At 40.9% G+C, this 21,707-nt stretch overlaps 2 protein-coding genes across 9 annotated transcripts; one reads left to right on the forward strand and one right to left on the reverse strand.

Moving 5' to 3' along the window:
• Positions 1-111: 111 nt before the first annotated feature.
• clvs2 (clavesin 2) lies at positions 112-17,752 on the forward strand. 5 transcript variants are annotated; one of them, XR_013296721.1, is made up of 10 exons: positions 112-213; positions 884-1,153; positions 1,959-2,392; positions 3,071-3,245; positions 5,189-5,299; positions 6,283-6,542; positions 6,785-6,888; positions 7,126-7,236; positions 12,089-12,203; positions 17,494-17,752. XR_013296721.1 is itself a non-coding variant. In XM_077586420.1 (8 exons), the coding sequence occupies exons 3-7, from the start codon at positions 2,004-2,006 to the stop codon at positions 6,876-6,878; spliced, it is 1,029 nt and encodes a 342-aa protein (XP_077442546.1). In that variant the 5' UTR covers positions 112-213; positions 884-1,153; positions 1,959-2,003; the 3' UTR covers positions 6,879-6,888; positions 7,126-9,386. The 5 variants fall into 5 exon arrangements, 2 of the variants coding, with proteins under 2 accessions (XP_077442546.1, XP_077442545.1); XR_013296720.1 differs by having other exon boundaries at positions 6,785-7,236; XM_077586420.1 differs by lacking the exons at positions 12,089-12,203; positions 17,494-17,752 and having other exon boundaries at positions 7,126-9,386.
• On the reverse strand, positions 9,144-21,563 carry LOC144064157 (uncharacterized). 4 transcript variants are annotated; one of them, XM_077586412.1, is made up of 26 exons: positions 21,443-21,563; positions 20,834-20,911; positions 18,965-19,180; positions 17,569-17,694; positions 17,479-17,505; positions 16,793-16,819; positions 15,128-16,582; positions 14,993-15,055; positions 14,860-14,901; positions 14,717-14,785; positions 14,612-14,638; positions 14,477-14,542; positions 13,918-13,971; positions 13,788-13,835; positions 13,473-13,724; positions 13,094-13,168; positions 12,975-13,016; positions 12,847-12,894; positions 12,306-12,344; positions 12,193-12,243; positions 12,068-12,118; positions 11,876-11,992; positions 11,764-11,814; positions 11,664-11,693; positions 10,641-10,679; positions 9,144-10,330 (listed from the first exon to the last, which is right to left on the reverse strand). In XM_077586412.1, exons 1-26 carry the CDS (start codon positions 21,486-21,488, stop codon positions 10,191-10,193), a joined length of 3,279 nt encoding a protein of 1,092 aa, XP_077442538.1. In that variant the 5' UTR covers positions 21,489-21,563; the 3' UTR covers positions 9,144-10,190. The 4 variants fall into 4 exon arrangements, with proteins under 4 accessions (XP_077442538.1, XP_077442537.1, XP_077442540.1 ...); XM_077586411.1 differs by having other exon boundaries at positions 11,876-11,995; XM_077586414.1 differs by lacking the exons at positions 20,834-20,911; positions 21,443-21,563 and adding an exon at positions 21,143-21,293 and having other exon boundaries at positions 11,876-11,995.
• Between the last annotated feature and the right edge of the window lie 144 nt (positions 21,564-21,707).

Here is a 21,707-nt window from a genome sequence, read left to right on the forward strand (position 1 = left end):
ATCTTTTGTCATTGAATAATTGTAATTAAATGCATTAAAGTCCCACTGGGAGTTTAAATATTTTTTTGTTTATTCTTTCATGAGTGATAACATTTTATTTCTATTTCATTGCAGTTTTCAAGACGACTACTTGTGACTTAGAGCTAAAAATGTAGGAGTACTCCTTTGCTGCCACCTGTTGGGCGTCTTGCACTACTACCTGCCAAATGAGATGTAAGTATACTGCATGGAAATCCTAATAACAATTTTAATTCTTCATGATTTAAAAAAAGTTAGCCTCCTAATGACATAACATTTACGATTCAGACTCCTTGTTTTTTTAATATAAGAACAAAATAAACCCCAAAATACACTGTGATGGTGGCCCCTTACCTCAAAATCAATTAATAATTCTGAATATGAACGTTTTTAAAAAGGTCCCCGTTCTGTTTTTATTGGGGGAAAAAATTCATCGACCGATGACGTCACACAAGTCAATTTCCATCCAGGCAGCTGTCAAAGCACTCATTCGATTGGCTCTGCCAGTAGCCAATCACAGATGACAGGTGTTCTACCCCCCCCCCCCCCCCTTTCACCACAGGGGACCCTAAGATTTCGGCATTTATGTATGAGAAGACATTTTCTTTGTTTTCTTTGTCTAAACACCTTGCCATTTCAATTTTTGTCATTTATTTGTCGCTAATTCTTCTAAAATGGAAAAAAAATATTCATAATAAAACTGTCACTCTTCAATGAATTCATGTACATCCTAAAAAAAAAGCTGAAAACGGCTGTCTCCCACATCTTGGTCCTCCTCTCTTTTGTCCTCCCTCTCCTCTTTCTTTCTTCACCTCCTCCCACCGTCCTCCCCCTCCTCCTCCTCCTCCTCCTCTTCCTCCCCCAGCTCGTTGTCACTCACTCTGGCGGCGAAACAGACGGCGGCGGCGCAGACCCGCCGACGTGGCCCACCCTCGGACCTCCCCCGCCCCGCGACGCCACCCCAGCGAAAGGCGGCCGGCCGCCCGTGCAAATGGAGCATCCGCCTCGGACGCATTGAAGCGGAGGAGGAAGAGGAGGAAGAAAGGAGACGCCAGAGGAGAGGAGGCTGCGGGTGATGTAGCCGCCGCATCCCCGCTGCCGCATTGCTCGCCGGGCCTCCTCCGAGGCGGAGAAGGTGATGCCGTCATCCTCCGCCGTCGTTTGCTGGCTCGCTCCGGGGACGGATTTCCCTTGATCGGGTTGTTGCTTTTTTTAATTATTTTTTTTAAGCCGCCAATAGAATCACAGCGACGGTCTTTTGCGGGTGAGTTGAGGAGTTTCGGCAAAGGGAAAATAGTACTAGGTACTAGGGGAGTTTTATTATGTCCAAACTTTTAGAAAAATCAAAGGACGTCACGGGAAATCGGAGTGTTTTTGATTTTTTTTTTTAAAGAATTTTAGTGTTCAGTAATAGGATTGGTTGACGTTATCTCGTTAATTTTAAGATTAAGGCTGACGTGCCTCAGCGTTAACTCATTTTGACATTGTACATTATTTTAACTGCACATTCATTCATTGTGAGTTGATTTAGATTTAGATTTCGTGTATTGATAAACAAATAGAGTACATTTATTATTTTTTGTAGCTTCTAGATGCTAAGCAGCTATGTTGGCGTTAGCTGAGGAGTTTCTTTGAGACTAAATGGGAATTTTTTGGGGTACCTGAAAATTGTTGGTCAAATGACAAGATTTATCTAGAGAGAATTAGTGCTTTATTGTTATTTTGGTAGCATGAAGCTACATTGAAGTGAGTTGAGGAGTTCTACACGACCCAAAATAGTGTTTTGTGGCATTTGGTGTCCGAAAAATGGTGCCTGGCCACTTTATCGCGGCATTTTTGTTTGGTTCCAAGTAAAATCGGACCGAGCGTTGCCATGTCGTCGCAACTAATGACGTCAAGCTCCATTAAAAAAAGTCGAACGTTTCTCTTTTCATCCACAGAAGAAGAAAGGGAAGGCCGAATTTGGTGACCTGGCTCCCGCCGCGATGACTCACCTGCAGGCCGGCCTGTCGCCGGCCACCCTGGAGAAGGCCAAAGCGGAACTGAAGGAGAACCCGGACACGCTCCACCAGGACATCCAGGAAGTGCGCGACATGATCATCACGCGGCCGGACATCGGCTTCCTGCGAACCGACGACGGCTTCATCCTCAGGTTCCTGCGGGCCAGGAAGTTCAACCACTTTGAGGCCTTCCGACTGCTGGCCCAGTACTTTGAGTACAGGCAGCAGAACCTGGACATGTTCAAGAACCTGAAGGCCACCGACCCCGGGATCAAGCAGGCGCTCAAGGACGGATTCCCCGGCGTGCTGGCCAACTCCGACCGGCAGGGGAGGAAGATTCTGCTCCTCTTTGCCGCCAACTGGGACCAGAGCAGGTACGGCAAACCAGTTTTTGTATCTAGTGACGAGGTTGGACGATCCGTCTTCTTTTTTTCTGGGCCTTACTGTACTCGTCAACTTGTATATGTCGTTCTAGCGTTTAAATGAAAAAAAAATGTACAAAAATTAGAGTTCTGCCTAAGGAGTCAAATTCAAAGCATCGCACAGCATGTTCTGTGTCATTTTCGAAACCTTGTTAAATTTTGGGGCCATGAGGTCAAATGTCACAGGGGTCAGAAAAGGAATTTTGCAATGACTCATGAATGGATAAATGGATTTTTATCCAATTTCATCAAATGGAAGTGGTGGTTCCATTTTGGGTTAATCAGGTTAAAGGTCACAGAGGTCAAAAAAGGATTTTCACTATAGCTTCTTTCTTACCTAAAGAGAGGACCTACTCTAGAAAATATGTCATTGCTTTGAACTTGACTGCGTAGGCAGGGGTTTTTGTACTATTTTCTTTTATTTAATCTAAAATCATTATTTTTTAATGCCTTTCCCTTTTTAAACGCCTATGTTGATTCATATTTAGTTCGTGTATGGACAAACCCATGAAACAGAAGCGACCATTCCATTTTGGAGTCACCAGACTTGACCCTAACTTTTTTCGAATTTAAGATGAGCCCAGCCCAAATGTCCATGACCTCCGACCAATGACGCTTCCGTCCCGCCAGGTACATGTTCGTGGACATCTTGAGGTCCATCCTGCTCTCTTTGGAGTCCATGATCGAGGACGCCGAGCTGCAGGTGAACGGCTTCGTCCTGGTCATCGACTGGAGCAACTTCACCTTCAAGCAAGCGTCCAAGCTCACGCCCAGCATGCTCAGGCTCGCCATCGAGGGGCTCCAGGCGAGTACCCCGAACCCTCTCGCTAATATTTCCCGCAAGTAAAGGCCGCAGGTGAACAGCGCGCGGGATTGAACGGATAATCCCACGGGATTACAGCGCGGTTAAAGGATTTAGGGGAAAAAAAGACGTCTTTGGAACGTTCAAATTAAAAATACCATTGGCTTTTGTCGCGTCACGTGACCCGGTCGCCGGAAGGACGCGGCACGCTTTGTCGGAGCCCGACGTCCCCCCCGCTCTCGGCCCTTCCCGGCGTTTCCACGGCAACTGACCGGCCCTCCTCCGGTTGGGCCGGCCTTTTGTCGTGGGTGGGTGGGAGAGCGGGATGTTTTATGCATCTCGCCGCTGCTTTCATTTATCAGCTTTCCCGGCAGCGCCGCTATCATAATTGATCCTTCAAAAATGGCCCCCAATGTTAAAAGTTTGATTGATTTTATTTTCCAGCAATTCCTCTCAATTGGTATTACTTTACATTCATTAAAAAACACATATATATATAAATATAAATATATATATATATATATATATATATATATATGTATATATGTATATATGTATATATGTGTGTATATATATATATATATATATATATATATATATATATATATATTTCATTTTAAAATAATAGTTTTAGAATTTTATTTGAATTTTCCCTGTATTTATTTATTTTTAGATATTGATATCTACTGGCGAGAACACTGGCCAATGACTTTTGTAAAAAGACGACAAACAAAATCAATGCGCGAGACAAAAAGAAAATTCGCAACCCCCTCAAAGTATATGTGTATGTTATTTATTTATATATTTATTCATGTATTTATTTATTAACCCACTTATTACCTATCTATTTATGTCTAAAATGCCTTTCCTATTTCTGCATCCTCAACCCCTTGCTACTGTGACAACGAAATTTCCCGAATACGGGATGAATAAAGTTATCCAATCCAATCCAAAGATGAACAAAAACGTCCCGCAGCCATACTACAAAACAACTCGGACTTGTTTTGGAGAAGTCAAAGTGCAGCCTGCAGGGAAATGCTATTAAAATACATTTCTTTGTGCAAAACAGCCAGCCTGGGTTTTATGGAATTAAAAAACAGGTCAAGGGTTCAAGGCATTCTTTTAGTTTTTTTTTTTAATACATTCTGACATGTCCAAAAAAATATATATATATTTGACTCCTTGAATATCTTCTGTTTGAGTGTGAAATGTATAAAAAGCTGTCCTGCGTTTAGACGTTTCGGGCATGTAAAATAGATCTTACATGGAAAATTAAATTATATAAAATAAAATAAAATACAAATCACAAATGAAATCCAAAAAAATGAAACTATGAAGTAAATTAAACATAAAAAAATACAATTAGGAATGTGAAATCTCTGTGATTGGCTGGCAACTCATTCAGGGTTCCTGAAAATCAATGAATGAATAAAAAAAAATGGACATTTGAATTTCAAAATGAAAAAATAAAGAGTTTATCCTTACTAGACGTCCCAACCTTTTTAAGTTAAGTTCAGAATTCCGCCTGTGCTGTCATCTTACATTATTGTCAACATTTAAAAATCCCTGACCTGCAGCATACATCCACAAATAGATATATTTATTTATTTCATTTTTTTTGTCCATCAAAGTCCACCTCCGCCCATCCTGACTTGTTTTCGCCAACGTCAGGGAACAGAGCACGTCTCATTTCCTCTTGGCCTTTCCACGACATCTCGTAATCTAATCCAACAGGAAGTTGGGCTAAAACTAAATATTCTTCTTCTTTATCCACCCATCAAATCCATAACCGGGTCGCTTTTATGAATTATTCTCCGTTTGCCGCGCGAGAAATAAAAAGGACAGCGCGACCTATTTCCGCAAAAGACGACTAACAAGGAGGCAGACGTCGACGCTAGCGTTTGCTTTTGACTGACGGTATTTTGCTTTGGCCTTTTCCAACGCAGGACAGTTTCCCCGCCCGCTTTGGAGGAATCCATTTTGTCAACCAACCGTGGTACATCCACGCCCTGTACACCGTCATCAGGCCCTTCCTCAAGGAGAAAACCAGGAAGCGGGTGAGAAAAGGAAGCATTTCTCATCTCATTTCATTCACCGGCTTTGACGGTGAGAGACGTCCAATTCATTTTGATTGGGAGGGATAAGATGCAAGTAAATGCTTGCTTCAAAGAATCGGAAAATGCGGAAAATTGTAAATGCTAATCGCGCGACAATGCTGAAAAGTGATAGATTTTATGAAAGCTCAGTTAGGGATGCCACGATTAATCACATCTAATTCATCAGGAGAATTATTTTGAGTTTTCGAAATCGTTCATTTTGAATTAAAGAGATTAAATATTCTATTAATACTAAAAATGTTAAAATATTTAAGTTATAAATGTCTTTTTCTGGTTTTAGTCATTTTTATCAACTCAAATATAAAATCATTTTCTCATCAAAATCTTTTTTACAAAACAACATACCGTAAAATTGCATATTTTCTGTAGCATTATTATTAAATTTTTTTAAACAACCAAAATCAAGAAAATATAAATCTGTAAATGTTTTTAAATATTATGACCCCCCCCCCCAGTTACAATAATACATTCTGGCATTTTATTAATTTTAGTAATTTTTATCAACTCAAATCTAAGATAATTTTCTCATAAATCTTTTTTACAAAACAACATACTGTAAAATTGCATATTTTCTGTTGGATTATTATTCAATATTGAATATTATAATATTATTTTTTTAAACAACCAAAATCAAGAAGATATTAATCTGTAAATGTTTTTATGATTATTTTTTTCACCAGTTACAATAAAACAGGACAACTCAGGCAATTGCTTTTGAGTGAGTCTAAGCCACCAAATTCAAAGCCCCGCCAGATTTCTGACCTTTAGAAATTTTGACCTTTAACCCTCTAAATTCTGACCGCTGCCGTCCGTTCCCATCAAAATGGATTGTCTCCCCGTCCATAGCAACCAAGGGGTGAAATTGAGGGTTTTTTTGCCGTAACGCCGCCACTTACACAAAATGCCCAAATGCCACCCGTTAGATCTTCCTGCACGGCAACAACCTCACCAGCCTCCACCAGCTGCTCCAGCCCGAAATCCTACCATCGGAGTTGGGCGGAATGATGCCGCCGTACGACATGGGCACTTGGGCCAGGGCGCTGTTGGAACACGCTTACGACGAGGACGGCGAATCGGACGGCGCCGGACCGGAGGCCTTTGCCTTTTTGGACGGCGCCGGACCGGAGGCTTTGGCCTTTTTGGACGGCGACAACACGAGCCTCTCGCCCAGAACCATGAAAAGGTGAGTCTTTTTTGACGCTGAAAAATACGGGAATAGTCTGGCAGACATGTTTGTGAATGATATAAGCTAAGAAATGTATTTAAACTCAATATACAATCATTTATTGACTTTTCAGATGCATTTGTTTACCAAGAGGCTTATTTAGTTACTATTTGTTTTGCTTGAATGTTTTTTTTTAGATCACCATTAAAAAAAAATGCTAGCGCACATGCTAAAATGCTAGCATTTTGCTAATCTTACAGATCTCAGTCAGTGGTGGAACCCGGCGTCCTGAAACGACCGGAAAAGGTCAAATGCGACGAAGACAACATGCAGCCGCTACTTTCGCTGGACTAAAAATAAAACGGTAAACGGGAAAACTTTGTTGCTAGCTTTTGACTTCTTGGCGGACGTCCGTGTTTCTTTGTCAAGTGCCAAGTCCTCAAAAAGTCCACTCGGACTGTTGCCTCGGCGACAAAGCAGACTTTTTGGATGCGAATAAGACGGCGCAGGATGGACCAGCAAACCTCCCTTTATTGAAGAAGAAAAAAAATTGGCTTGGATTTGCTTCTGATCGACATCTCGCTTTACATTTGCATTCTAGGTGACCAAAATTGAGAGTGAAAAGGTGGAAAAGCAAATTTCTCCATTCCCAGAATTCCTAAATTCAGTCCAGTGTCTGCTTTTTAGTCATCATCCAAATGAGAAATGAAAGGTATGTATGCCACGGGCCTCAAACTCAACTTATTTGTGGGGGAGGAGGAGGGGCTTACTTGTTTGATTGAACACCATCAAAAAGTATTGTTAAAATAGCCTTAAAATATTGCATTATGAAAAAAAATGCTAATCGCGTTTCTTTTTATTGCTCATTCCAAAATATGTGCCAGTCAACCAATACTACAATTTAATGTCTAACCAGGGCCCGTAAAATAACTTCCCCGGACCGCGACTGGCCCTCAGGCCGCACATTGGAGACCCCTAACAATATTGCATTATGAAAAAAAACGCTAATCGTGTATCTTTTTATTGCTCATTCCAAAATATGTGCCAGGCAACCAATACTACAATTTAATATCTAATCAGGGCCCGTAAAATAACTTCCCCGGACTGCTACTGGCCCTCGGGCTGCAGATTGGAGACCCCTAACAATTTTGCATTATGAAAAAAAACACTAATTGCGTTTCTTTCTATTGCTCATCCCAAAATGTGTGCCAGTCAACCAATACTACAATTTAATGTCTAATCAGGGCCCGTAAAATAACTCCCCCAGACCGTGACTGGCCCTCGGGCTGCAGATTGGAGACCCCTAACAATATTGCATTATGAAAAAAAACGCTAATTGCGTTTCTTTTTATTGCTCATTCCAAAATATGTGCCAGTCAAACAATAATACAATTTAATATCTAATCAGGGCCCGTAAAATAACTTCCCCAGACCCTGACTGGCCCTTGGGCCGCATGTTGGACATCATGACGTATGTAAAGAAAGACAGGGAATGCATTTTTATTCCAAAAAAACACTTTATCACCTCACAGCCACTTTTATTTATTTTTCTCAGCAGTATCCGACACACGTGTTTGTTCATTTTGCAGAAATGTAATGACGATTATTTGCATAGTTCAGCATTTCGAATGTTCTTTTGTGACATTGTTATGCAAATATTTTTTTTCTGAAGCACAGGCAGCTATTTTTGTTCTTCTTCCGACATGAATGGTATCGATTTCATTTAACTTATTTTATGTCTTCCATACGCACAAATACGCGTAATCGTGATTGTTTATAGACGCTATAAAAATCGTATATCTTGTACATGGACGAACAAATAAGACTCACTTTTGATTGACGCAAATGTGTAAAAATGTTGTTTTACCAATGCAACTATATTAATAATGAAGATATTTGCCAAAAAATAACGTCAATCAAAAGTCAGTTCATATTTTTTGCATTGGGTGTCACCTAATATTGCAGTTATTACTCACTGTATGTCATATATTATTTTGTATCGATGGTGTAAAGCTGCATGAGGCAATTATGTGTTAATGATTATTACTATTCACTGACATAATGTTTGTTTTGCGCAGCCAAAATTAACAAAATGAGTTTTTTTTAGATTTAATAATGCGTCTGAACAAACTTTATTTTATCCTCAAACTGGTCGCCGACCATTCGCTCGCATTCCGGACAAAAAGTTAACATTTTGAGACACAAAATGTCCGCCGACGTGCGTATTTTTCCAAAATGGTGGTCACCGTATTTGCTGTACTGTTAAGAATTTGTCACTAACCGAAACAGGAACTGGTCAGAATTTATTTGTTATTATTTTTTCTTTAGATTAACATTGACGAATCGCTGCCAGTCCTCCCAGTCAAAAACTATTGGACAGCTACTGCCGTTAACGGCCATGAATATGTTAATATTACATCCGCCCTCATCATTTTACCCCCCTCCAAAAAAGTATTATTGTTATCATGCGATGGCGTCGTTGACATGTTATTAAAAAAAAATCTAACAATACCGTCCTATTTTTATAATTGTTAAAATGACAAACGTGCGTGCTAGTTTCCTAACACAAAAAGAGTAGTTCGTATTGTGAATGTGATCACAAATACTCCTCAACTCGTGTCAGATCATTTAAGATTTTATTCAAATGAATCTTGTTTCTCTGTGAATAAGTGACCAAAAAAAATAATAACAGCAACCGTGTTATAGTTAATTTTTTTTGTAATATGAATATTTGATTCCTCTTTGTTAAAGTTGATGGTTCCTATGATTCTTATTTAAGGAACATGAATTTGTGCAACAAACCGCTTCCTCTTTCAACTTGTATGAACTCTTAAAAATTAAAAGTATTCACATCTGAATTCACACACGGCTTCGGTTATTACGGTTATGTTATGATAATAACGTTATGATTACTTCTTAAATGTGAAACCGGGATATTTTGTGACCTAAAAACAACAAAAAGCTGCAAAAAAAATGTAGCTAGTGCGCAACTAGCTGACCGGGAAGCTAATTATAATTAGCATGGTTGCATTTCTAATGCTCACGCTAACCTCCACAATATAGAATTCAAGCATACTAGAACATTTTATGGCAATACATTTCCCGTAAAGCACTTTTAGTCGCGTTTTGTAGTTTTTTTTTAAAGTGCTAGCATGCTAATATGTTAACACGCTAAAATTGTCAAGCCCACGCACGTCTTAAGACTCAGAAAATTGAGGCTAGTTCTGCTCTGAACTCTTTCCTTTGTGATCAAGTAAGACATCGATAGCTAACGCGCGGCTACGCTAAACTTTTTAGCCCGCGTGGCCACCCGTGTTGCGCCGAAAAATGTCACGATCAACATTTAAAACACGATCGGTCAGAGTTGGTCGGCTTTTCTTCTGTGAACGCAGTAGGCTAACAAAGCTAACGCTAAATTAGCCGTGCGTGTTACATCTACGAGCTTTAATGATAACCATGTTTTTTCAAGTAAACTCGTTTTATGCTATTGACGCCCTTGTTTGATTAGCATTAGCATGACCTAGCATTTAGACGATGAAAATTTGGTTTTAGGGGCAAATGGTGCAGTGCCCCATCAGAACCAGCAGATGGTAGTATAGTTTCACTGTTCTTTTGTTGTTGTTGTGTTTCTTATGTTTGAATCGTAGTCACAAAGAAAATGGCTTCTTATTTTTGTCCCGTGGTCCTGGTGGGCTTCTGCTGCGCCAATAATTCTTTCAGGGCGGGCGGAACGGCCGGGCTGAATGGTCGCAGGGGGTACTGTGCATTTTTACCGGGTATGTAAACACACTGGAAGTATCTTTGACCTGCAAAAACAAACGAGAAGTCGACTCCAACTTTGAAAATGAAAAAGCAGAAGCTAAATGTTAGGATGAGGTTTTGAAGTTTGAATTGATAAACTGCTTCTCAGTTGAGCCCACAATGCCCTCCAGTGGCGAGGAGGCTCAACTGCGGTGCCCTGAATGTACGCAAAACTGTCTAATTTGCTTCGTTACAAAAGTGAAACTCCTTAACTCACCTCAACATAGCTAAATAATAATTTTGCGGTTTTCAGAATATCATATTTCAGAAATACCTAAAGAATGATTAATTTGCAAATATCTCCTGTTTACTAACCTGATTTCTTCTTGTCTGTATTTTCATCTTCTGTCTTTTCTACGAGAGGCACACAAAACAAAATCCACTGGTAAACTTTGTTAGATGCAAACAGGAAGTTGAATGTAAGGAAAGAACGAGTGTTGCATGCTAGAAAATCGCACTTTTAAAGTTCAAATGCAAAGTAGTACAATTAGTGTTTAAAAAGAATAACAAATGCATTCGGTTTAGAAATTGGGGAACAAAGTTTGAAGTATTAGGGCCACACAAATAGAAATAAAAAAAGAAAAAAGCCCATAAAGATAGTCCTAAAATTGCAAAATGTAAATAGCAGATATCGTAATACTACGTGATTATACTATAATAAATATATAATTTTGTGAGAAGGAATTCTTTAGTCAAATACATTATGACTTTTTGATATTGAGTCGCGGTATGACAATATTAACATATTATATTACTTTACATACTATGTATGGGTATATATTATCACTTAATTGAACATATTTTAAGGCGATGTACGATGTTGTAAAGTTTTTCTTCATAATATTTTGCCTTTATTGTTGTATTATTATGACTTAAATCTCTTAAAATTACAATTTCATTCTCCCTTTTTTTGTAATCATTTTTAGCGTGGCCCTAATACGGTAAAGTCACTGTAAGAGAGAATATTTGGGGGTGTTATTGTATATATTACGGTAAAATAATTGCTATTGTTACAGCTCATCTTTAGATTGTGTTTAGGAAAGGAAAAGAAAATTGGACATAAAAGAAATACCTCAGGCTCTATAGGCACTTCTTTTTCCTCTCTGACGACAAGCATTCAAAAACAAAAACATGAAGGTGAACCTTTTGACCACTGGAGGGCGTTAGAGGGAAAAGCAGTGCCGCGTTTTAACCATGTTAGCAGCCGTTGCGCTAATTGTTTGCTCTTTGCCAATTATTAATGCATAAATTAGACCTTTTCATCTCCTCTTTTCAACTTTTATTTGTCGGCAATGTGTTTTCACGAGGGACAAAGCTGAACTTTGTTTGCAAACTTACCAGGTTTTGGAGGTTCTTTTTCTTTTTTGTCTAAGAAAAAGGAACAAATGTTAGGTCATAAAGGTCAGGAATGGGATTAGATTTAAAAAATTGGACGAACCTTTAGTGTTCTTTAAGGACCTTTCTTGTTCTTCTGCTTGATTGGCTTTGACTGTTTAAAAAAATAAAAAAATAACTTGACGTCTTTGAATGATATTGGCGGTAATGGTCACCTTTCTTGCTTGCTAGCAACGTCGTCACTCTCGTCTTTCCCGAAGATCGGTCGACTTTGTCTGTCACGTTTGTCTTTGTCAAAATGTCGGACTGGTCGGCGGCCTCCAAATCCGCTTCTGCTGATTTAGCCAAATTTCAATGTTTAGACATCAGACCAGACAAATTGTCACTAATCCAAACTTGTCTCCTACTTTGACTCCTTCTCGCCTTAGAGGACGTCCTACATCTACTCTTGACGGCATCTAGGAGGGAAAAAAAACAACCAAATTGTTTCCACGACGACGTCAAACGGCGTGGCCCGCACCCAATCGGCGACCTGTCTTTGAGGTAGGAGTGACGCTTCTTGTCCTTCTCGCCGCCGCTGGTTCTGAAGTCAACGTTTTGAAGGATTAAACGGTCGTCGCCGTGGCAACCGGCGAGGTCTTTTACCTCTTTTCAAAGGAGCCGTCGCACTTCGTGGTTTTACAGCTGAATGCAAAAAAACAATTTGATTAGCTCGTTCATTAGCGACAGTTAGCGAATAACACCAAATTATTCTTTATATATTTTTGCCTGAATAAGTAGAAACTGAACCAAATTAACAAACCTTGTTTACAACCCAAAAGCCGGTTTAAAATGCCCCCTTTGCAAAATAAATTTGGTTTTACAGTAATCCCTCAAATATCGCGGTTAATTGAAATTCGAAAAATTGCAAAGTAGGGTCACCCCTATTATAATTACCTTTTTTTCCTAGTAGCAAGAGTGGCTTTCGCTTATGAGTTTCAGTGTGGATTTTTATGAACTTTTTAAAAAATATACATATATATATATATATATATATATATATATATATATATATATATATATATATATATATATATATATATACTTTTAATAGTAAATAGCAGAAAAAATCGCAAATTAGTGAAGTCATGATAATCGAGGGATTACTGTAATGATAAAGCGGAAGATATGAGCATGTGAAGTTCACCTGTTTTCGTCAATGCAGCTTTGCTTTTGGGTTTTGTGAGTTTTTCATCTGGAAAAAGACGAGCAAAGTCAACATTAAAAGAGGTACAGTTTATGTTCCTTCGTCAGGACTCTTTGGAAATGTCGTACCTTTCCGCTCTTCGGCCGTCTTGATCTTTTTCGTCAAGATTTCTGGGTTTAAAACAAGGTTAAATACAATTGAAATGTAATGTGTCATCTAAAAAAAAAAGTAAGGGAATGGTCGATACCTTTTTTAGCCATCTCATCATCTTTGACTTTTTCTGGCTCAACTTTTGCTTCCACTTTGGCTTTTGTTTCTTCTTCTTTAAAGAGAAAAGCAAACAAAAAGAGCCACTTATTTCGCCATGACTAAATTTGAATTCATATTCAAATTATTCCAACTCTTAGCACATACTATTTGTCCCAATTTGAGTGATTATCAATTCCTTTTTTATTCTAATGAAAGTGTACTTTTGCAAAATGCGAAAAAAAATTAACCATATTGCCTTTTTATAGTCTACATATATTTTTTAAAATTAGTCTTTGATAAAAGAAAATGATTATTTGTCATTAAAAAAGATTGGAATAGCTCAATATGCACTATTTAAATTCCATGTTTTTTTTCACCTTCCTGGACTTCCGGCTGAATGGGAGGGGCTTGTTCAACAGCTTCCGATTGGACGGGCTCCACCACCTGGACGGGTTGAACCCATTCGGCCGGCGGTACTTTTTCGACCGGGCGTATCGGGTTCGCCGGTTCCGGGGGCGGGGGCGGAGCATAATGCGCGTAGTGAGGGTACAGCGGCGCCATCATCGGGTGCGCTTGGTAAAGGGGCGGAGGGTGGATGGGATGTGTGGTCAGAACCGGCGCGGCCGAACCTGGAAAGCCCAAAAAAATGGAGCGCTCGGCTTGGGAGGCGGAGTTTACGTCAGGCGGCTTACCTGAGGCGGACGGAGGCGGGTACGGGGTGTCCGTCACGATCTGGTGAACTGGCGAGGGAAATATTTGGGGGTGAGGGCAGATAGGGGGCGGGGTATTCGTCGGGAGGCGAGGGGGCGGGGCATAACTCACCGTACCAGCCGGGAGGGGACGGACAGTAGACGGGCGCTGGTCTGCAAGGACCCACTGCAAGCGATAATTTTCAATTGACAACTTTTTGCTACAGGAAATGATTTGTGTATCCTCCATCCCCCCAAAAATGGGCCAATCGACAACTGGTAATCAAACGGATTGATTTTAGACCCCCCCAAACAAATTTTGGGGGGATTTCTCTAGTCCTTGACAACTATTTTGAAAATCACTTCACCGTTTCAAGCCATTTTTTTAACCTAAAAATGATCTAAATTCTCTCTTTTTTGTCTTTGAACTGCAAATATACTCCGATTTCTGTCAACCTTGATGCCAAAACGAATCAATTATCAAATTGATCTACAGCTATTTTAAAAAATCACTTTCAACCCATTTTTTTTTACCTAAAAATAATCCAAATCCCTTTTTTTTATTGTTCTTAAAAGTAAATATTGTCTGATTTCTGTAGTTCTCAATTCCAAAAATATTCAACTCCCCAATTATTAAATTGAAAATAAAAAAATTAATCCACTCTGAAAATATTCAACAGTCTGTAAAGTACCATCTTGTACAGGTTCTGGGACTGGTTCTGGTCCAGGTTTTGGACTCTCCTTTTCAGCCACTTTTTCTAAAAATATGAGCAAAACAGGAGCAAATGAAATGGCATCTTTTCCAAGCTCATCTCCGATTGGCCTACCTGTTTTGCTCTTCTTTCCTTGATCTCCTTTTTTTGGACCACGACAAAGAAGAAGAAGAAGAATCAGACTCGAACCGACAACCGTGGACATTTCGCCTTACGCACTTTTGAGCAGAATAGGAATCCTTCTGATCCGTCGCGCTTTCGGCTCCAAACTGACAACCCGGGGAAGAACTACAAAGAACCCGCGGGCCAAGTCACGTCAAAATAGATTGGACGTCTATCATCTTAAAAAAGAAAATGGCTACCTGATCTTTTCGGTTTTTCCGCTGTCTTCACCGTCTTGGATTCTTCACATGAAAAACAACATTATGACGAACGCTCATTTCAATTATTTCTTCACGTTTTCTCAAAAATGATTATGATCATTTGCAGACCAACCTTTCTTCTTGGAGCTTCTGATGGCCGACACTCTCACCTTGGACGAACTTGCGCAAGGACAAACTGGACCACACACACGAGAGATTTAGGTTCTAGCTGAATGTGGACAAGTTGTGCAGATGTTTCCTCACTGACCTGAAGGAGCTTCAACTTCCTCTTCGTCTTCTTCCTCGTCATCTTTCTCCTCCTCTTCTGCTTTTTCTTCTTGGCCCGCGAGTGGGCGGAGCTCGACCGGTAGATCTTCTTCATCCTCTGCCGTGATGTCATCTTTGAGGTCAGGAGAAAGTGGGGCGTCTTCCGAGGTTAGCGGGAGTGAGTCTTCGTCATCTTCGTCGTCTTCGACCAATGGAGGAAGCGTCGTTTCTTCGTCGTCGTCGTCATCGGGTTTGTCGTCGTCTTCTGATTGGTCGTAATCGAGGTCTTCCACCGGGAGATCTTCTCCATCATCGACTTTGTGGTCGTCATCCGAGTGGCCAAAATCGAGTTCTTCCACCGGGAGATCTTCTACATCATCGTCATCATCGACTTTGTGGTCGTCCTCCAAGTGGTCGTTCTCCAAGTGGCCAAAATCGAGGTCCTCCACCGGGAAATCTTCTTCATCATCGTGCTTCTCTGCTCGGCCAAATTCAAGAAGGTCCTCCAGGTCATCCTCATCATCGTCTTCATCATGGTCGTGGACGTCAAGTACGTCTTCGTTGTCGTCTTCGTCGTCATCAAGATCAAAGGACGGTACCGGGATGATTTCATCATCAAGTTCCTCTTCCTGATCATCATCATCTTCATCTTCCGAAAGAGGAGCAAGATGGTCATCTTCGTCACGACTGAGAAGATGCAGTTCTGGGACGTCAAGGAATAATGTCTCATCTTCCTCATCCTCTCCAAAGTCTCCGTCGCCATCTTCATCCTCAGAGACGGCAATTGCGTCCTCGTCATCTTCATCAGCTGCATGTTCTCCTTCTTCCTCCTCTTTAGTGTCCTTATCTTGTTCTATTTCAGCTGTGGCGACCTCATCTTCATCCACGGGCCCCAATGCTTCCTCTTCATCTTCATCCTCTAATTCCGAGGCTCCATCTTGGTCATCCTCACCCGCCACTTCAGGGGGCTCATCTTCATCCTGAGAATCCACTGTCTCCTCTTCATCCTCAGTCTCAGGGCCACCAATGACCACCTCGTCCTCTTCCTCATCCGCGGTGGCTTCTTCTTGCTCCTCCCCCTCCTCTGCAGCCACCTTCTCATCCTCATCCTCATCTTCCACCTCCTTCACTTCATCTGCAGCTTCTTCCTCCCCCTCCTCATCTTCCTCCTCCTGCTCCATCTCCACTCCATCTGCAGCTTCTTCCTCCACCTCCTCATCTTCCTCCTCCTCCATCTCCACTTCATCATCAGCAACATCCTCCTCCTCTTCCTCCTCCTCTTCCTCCTCCTCTTCCTCCTCCTCCTCCTCATACTCCTCCTCCTCCTCTTCCTCTTCTTCCTCCTCCTCATAACCCTCATCCTCTTCTTCCTCCTCCTCCTCCTCCTCCTCCTCCTCTTGGTCCTCCTGGACCACTTCAACTACCGGTTGGGACTTCTTCACTTGCATGCCCATGACTTGGACAAAGAAAAGACAATTGATTGGCTGGTTGAGGTTTGCAATCTAATCCAATGTTTTTTTTGCTTCTAAACATATGACATTTTTTCCAAAAATAGCCACTATTATCTCCAAAAATGTCACCAAACACAGTGACAAAATGGCTATATTCTTGCAAACTATATTTTATGGAAACTACATATTCAAATGACAATTTTTTTTATACCCACCTTTACTTCGGGATGGTAGAAACTCCCCTGCAATAACAAAAAAAAATTAATACACCAATTCAATTCAACCGCTTTTCTCAGGGGTGTCTATTAGTTTTAAAATACTGCAAACATTATCGAATATGCCCCGCACAATATGCTTAAATCCAGCCTACATTCTATTGCACTTCCCACCCTTAAAAAAAAAACACTTCTATTTCCTACTTAAATTTGAAGTATACTTAAAAATACTCAGACAATTTTAAAAGCGCATCCTTTTCGTCGTTTGCCCTTTTATTTCCCAAAAGTTGGGACACCCCCGACTTAGCACCGTGTTAGCATGTTAGCGACCAAACCAGGGGAGGAATTCTGTAGTGCGTTTTAGTGTCCAACACAGGTTGTCGTCGTTAGACAAGGTGTGTCCGCGGTTAATGAACCGTAAGAACTTGGCGTCCAATACCTTTTCTCCTCTTAAGATTCACCTCCACTTGCTCCTCCTCCTCCTTCACTTCCTCCTCCAACCACGTGGTCGCTTTAAGTACAGATGCCGTTACGCCAATGCCGACCACGGGAGACGTCCGATCCGTTTTGACTCTCCAATACGGATTGGACGCCCGCCGCCGAAAAACGTTCGGAGAACAGTAGTGTTTTTTTTGTAGTGTCGAATGCAGGGGTGTCATATTGTGTGTTTTTTAATTTTTACTCACCTTTTTTTCTCACAGCGTAAAGGTTCCCTGGGGGAAAAAAAGGACAAGTCAATGTGTTGGAAGGAGGATCGGTCGCCGTACAGGAAATACCGTCGTCGTCGTCGGGTGCGACGAGGCGAGCGGCGAACTTGAGCACGGAGCGGACGGCGTCGGTGGTCCGGTCCACCATGTCGTTGACCGCTTTGCCCGGGTCGGAACCGACTCTGCCGAGACCTCCTGTGAGGGCGGACCTTCGTTAATGTTTGATTGACAGGCTCAATCAAATCTACTTTGGGTAAGTTTCACTTTTAAAAAAAATGCAACTTGCGTGTGGAGAGGCTATTGTGATATATTTTTAATATCTTCATTTTAAATGTTTTTTTCCTCTTGTTTTCATTTTGTTTAAATGTAGTATTTTATTTTTCAGTATGAAACCAAGCTAAATATTCATATTTCTGCAGTCCTTGATGACAAATGATTATCTTTTTAATTCATGAAAATGAATAATGACCACAAGCAATTACTATAGGAGCCGATAAGTTATCTATCTTATCTAATCTAAAAAAGTGATTAATCAAATATCAAAACCATATTTTGTGGCACTTCTATTTGACGTATTTGTAAAATCACAACAGGCTATTCACGTCGTTTGAATGCATAATACAAACACTCACCGGTCGCTTTATTAGGACTAAATCATTAAATATAAAAAACATTTTGGGTTCAAAATAGTGGCCAGTGAGTGTAAGTAATTTCCATTTACAATCAACAAAATGCCAAAATACAACCAAAATTGTGTTGAGGGGAGCTGGAGTTCTAGTTTTTCTTTTTTGGGGGGCCATTTCAGCTCACCATAAGTTCAAATGTGAGAGAAAAGAGACATGTTTTGCTATTTTTTGTCACATTTGAACACTCTGTAGTTGCTAAAAGGCTTAAGCCACAAGTGACAGCTGTGGGGCGCACTCAAGGGGGTTAGTGGGTGGGGTTAGTCAGCGGAAGGGGCTTCTTGCCTCGCCGATCTGAGTCCTTTAAAACCTTCCTGATGCCGGGACCTGCTCGGATGACATGGGAATTAAAAGAAGAAGAAGGAGCAGGGAGTGGAAAAAGCCTTCTTCTACTAGCTTTTTCTTCAAAGACGAAATACGACAGCAAAATTTGATCAATATGGACCGATTTATGGTGCACCTTATAGTGCGGGCACTACGGTCATCGTTTAGAAGTATAGATCTTTTCCTACTTCAAATATACATAAGCAGACTAAAAGAAATGTTAATAATTAAATTGCTGTTTTGGGGTCTTTATAGTCATGTTAAATTTTTTTAAAAAAATTCTCAATGACTAATTTACATTGCCGTAAAATGGTGGCTATGTGGAAAAATGAAAATAACTGCAGAGTTGTAATTTTACCTTTGGCACTCAAATCTGTCCGTTTTACATCATTATATTTCTATTCACTTTCAGACAAAAATATTTCAATCATCAACAACAAAGAACGAAGAATGCTGACCTGATATGGTTTTGTAGTCAGCCAAGTCGAACATGATGACAAAAACGCTCGACCACGTGACGACCAGGGCCAGCACGAGAATCCACGCCAACGGCGAGCTGAATGTCGAGTAAATGTCGTCGGCGAACGACCGCTTGGCCTCGGCGGGCGCCGAGCCGCCGCCGTCGACGTTCTTCCCTTCGATGACCATCGTGGTGGTGCCGGTGGATGACCTCACTGAAGACACACGTTCATTCAGGTGAATACATTTTTGCCTCTTTATTTAGCCAAACCATAATATTTCAATCAAATTTCTTCACCCCCTTATTTTGCGCTGTTGCAACTGTAAGTTGTCCATTTTTAATTCTGCTAATCACCATTCTACATGGCTATGATGTTGAATAAATGTGTTAAAATTGGAAAAAAAGCTAAAATATGCTATCGGGACATCGTATAGTAACGTATCATATTGACCCGAACATGTACAACAAAGACTCGAAGTAGCTAGACGCGGAAAGTGAAGCTGTTAGCCGATCTCTCCCGCCACCTGTCGACGCCGCTCAGCCGGCGTTGGCATCGTCGTTGCTGACACGCAAGGCTTAGCAACATGCGACACGGGCGAAGATACACTCTAGCCGGCGTCCTCTTTATTTGACCAAACATTGGTGTGAAGGGCGCACTGCCGTACCTTTAAGCTTCACACTTTTGGGAATAGCATCTCCGCTAACATGTAGATTAGGCGGCGTGGAGGTTAGAACGTAACCCCGACCCAACATCCATCCGTCATCGCAGTCTTTGTTTACTAAATGGCTACATTTAAGGCTTTCGCTTTTACACTGCTACGGAAAAATTGTTTTTCCAGACCTATAAAAAAAGTTTGACCTTTTAACCTGACCCGCCAGTCATTTTTTTGTCCGTCCCCGGTGTGATTATTCATCCATGCTAGTGGCGTCCTTTTAAGGCCAGCAGCTATTTTCATTTTCTTTGCTTCATTGACCTGTCGGAGCTCCTCACGGGTCAACAAAGTCCTTATTAAATCCACGCGAGAAAAGTCGTGTAGCGTAATGTGCATGCCAGGCCAGCAGGCGGCACACTTTGCTCACCTGTTTAAAAGTAGCATCAGAGACAACGAGAGCACGGCGTCAGTCATCAGTTTTGACTAGATGTTTAAAATTGCACCATAAACAGCGCGGTCGAACACATCATCAAAGACACCGCCAAATACCAATCAATGAGATCGTCAGCGAAACTGCAAACTGAATTTTTTTTAAATTATCTCTGTAATTTAAGGCCTACAGCGCAAACAACACAAATATACTCCACATACAACACCAAAGACACTAAACGTATGCCCTGATAAAAGCAATAACATTAATACCTACTCAAAGACATAAACTACAATCAAAGACACGTCTGTCCATTATGCAATATTAATGATAGATGGGCATCAAAGACCCCATAAAAGACACAATCTGATATATCAAACACAATCAATACAGTCAATGACAACACCAACTTCAAAAATATTGCAATATTAATTTGCACTGGCGATAGCTGGACCAATAGCATCAAAGACACAATAAGACACATCAAAAACAATCAGTGTCCCTGACAATCTCGGTCAATTAAGAAATATTACGTATATGCACGGACCAAAACGAATCAACAATACTATCAAAGACCCCTCAGCGACACCAATAAAGACATATCTTAAGACAACAAGAATGATAATAAATAAAAAGTGTCCAGCGTTAATGTGCTGTATATCACCGTGGTAGCATTACAAATAGATGATATGCGATAGCGGCATATTTTTAGCCACGTTCATGCTAACTACCCCTCAAAGACCCATCGGCAGCTCACTCTTTCAAGCAAATATGAACTTTTTACCTTCTGCTTCAGTCATTGCTGTACATTCAAAGAGTTGGCGGCAGCATCCGTTGCCATGAAAACAAGAAGGATCCTTTCCTGCACGGCGACCGTTCACCCAAGTGTCCCCAAAAAATAGAAAAATCAATCACTTGGCATTCCCGCAAAACACGAGCGAGGGGGTCTGACCGGCTGCCGGTCCAAAGGGAAGATAGACGCAGAAAACCAAGATCGAGGCGCTCAGAATTCAACCCCCACCCGTAGAATGACAGATTTAGATCGGCGGACGATAAGAGCGAAAGGGGTGAGACAGACGTCACCTGCTCTTACAACTTTCTGCGGTGTGACTTCACTTCAGAACCCGATTCATTCATTCACATGCGCTTTTGATCCGTTTCACCGGGTGAAACTTTCCAATTCACACCGGTGGACATTCATGTCATGTTTGTGTGGCGGCAGAGTTATTCTTAGAGCGGCTGCTATTCGCGTTCGCCTTTTTAGGCCAGAGGCGTGACCTTAACCCCCCCAACCGTCCACTCATAACACCTCCCAATTTGAACTAATCCCCCTACACAGAGCTCAGTGCAGAGCTATCGCTATGTAGACAGAAGCAGGCAAGATAAGACTCACTATGATTTTTGATAACTATATAATGCCATGAAAGAGCTACTAGCATTTTCTTATTCCCCTATAGTTGTCACACCACTAGCGTTTTACTTCAAAACTTTATATATTAATTACATGCGCCACAAACGGGAATACTAAAACTTTTGAGACACATTTAAAAGTTAAACTTAAACCTTAAAACATAATTCTTTTTTAATTCAATATTTTCCAAATGCTATCTAAAGGAGACTGAAATGTTCCTAAATTATGACTATTACCAATAATACCC

Source organism: Stigmatopora argus, chromosome 19, assembly GCF_051989625.1.
Source record: "Stigmatopora argus isolate UIUO_Sarg chromosome 19, RoL_Sarg_1.0, whole genome shotgun sequence".
Classification (NCBI taxonomy): domain Eukaryota; kingdom Metazoa; phylum Chordata; class Actinopteri; order Syngnathiformes; family Syngnathidae; genus Stigmatopora; species Stigmatopora argus.

What these genes read in the sequence shown, in the direction of transcription:
- LOC144064157 (XM_077586411.1), bottom strand. Translation starts at nt 21,488, where the DNA reads ATGCTAGTAGCTCTTTCATGGCATTATATAGTTATCAAAAATCATA. An exon ending in AGGAAAGAAGAGCAAAACAG is followed by an intron (nt 14,543 to 14,611) that starts GTAGGCCAATCG and finishes TCATATTTTTAG; the next exon opens with AAAAAGTGGCTGAAAAGGAG. An exon ending in AAAAGAACCTCCAAAACCTG is followed by an intron (nt 10,680 to 11,663) that starts GTAAGTTTGCAA and finishes TGCCTCTCGTAG; the next exon opens with AAAAGACAGAAGATGAAAAT.
- clvs2 (XM_077586419.1), top strand. Translation starts at nt 2,004, where the DNA reads ATGACTCACCTGCAGGCCGGCCTGTCGCCGGCCACCCTGGAGAAGGCC. An exon ending in TCGCCATCGAGGGGCTCCAG is followed by an intron (nt 3,246 to 5,188) that starts GCGAGTACCCCG and finishes TTTCCAACGCAG; the next exon opens with GACAGTTTCCCCGCCCGCTT. An exon ending in AGGAGAAAACCAGGAAGCGG is followed by an intron (nt 5,300 to 6,282) that starts GTGAGAAAAGGA and finishes GCCACCCGTTAG; the next exon opens with ATCTTCCTGCACGGCAACAA.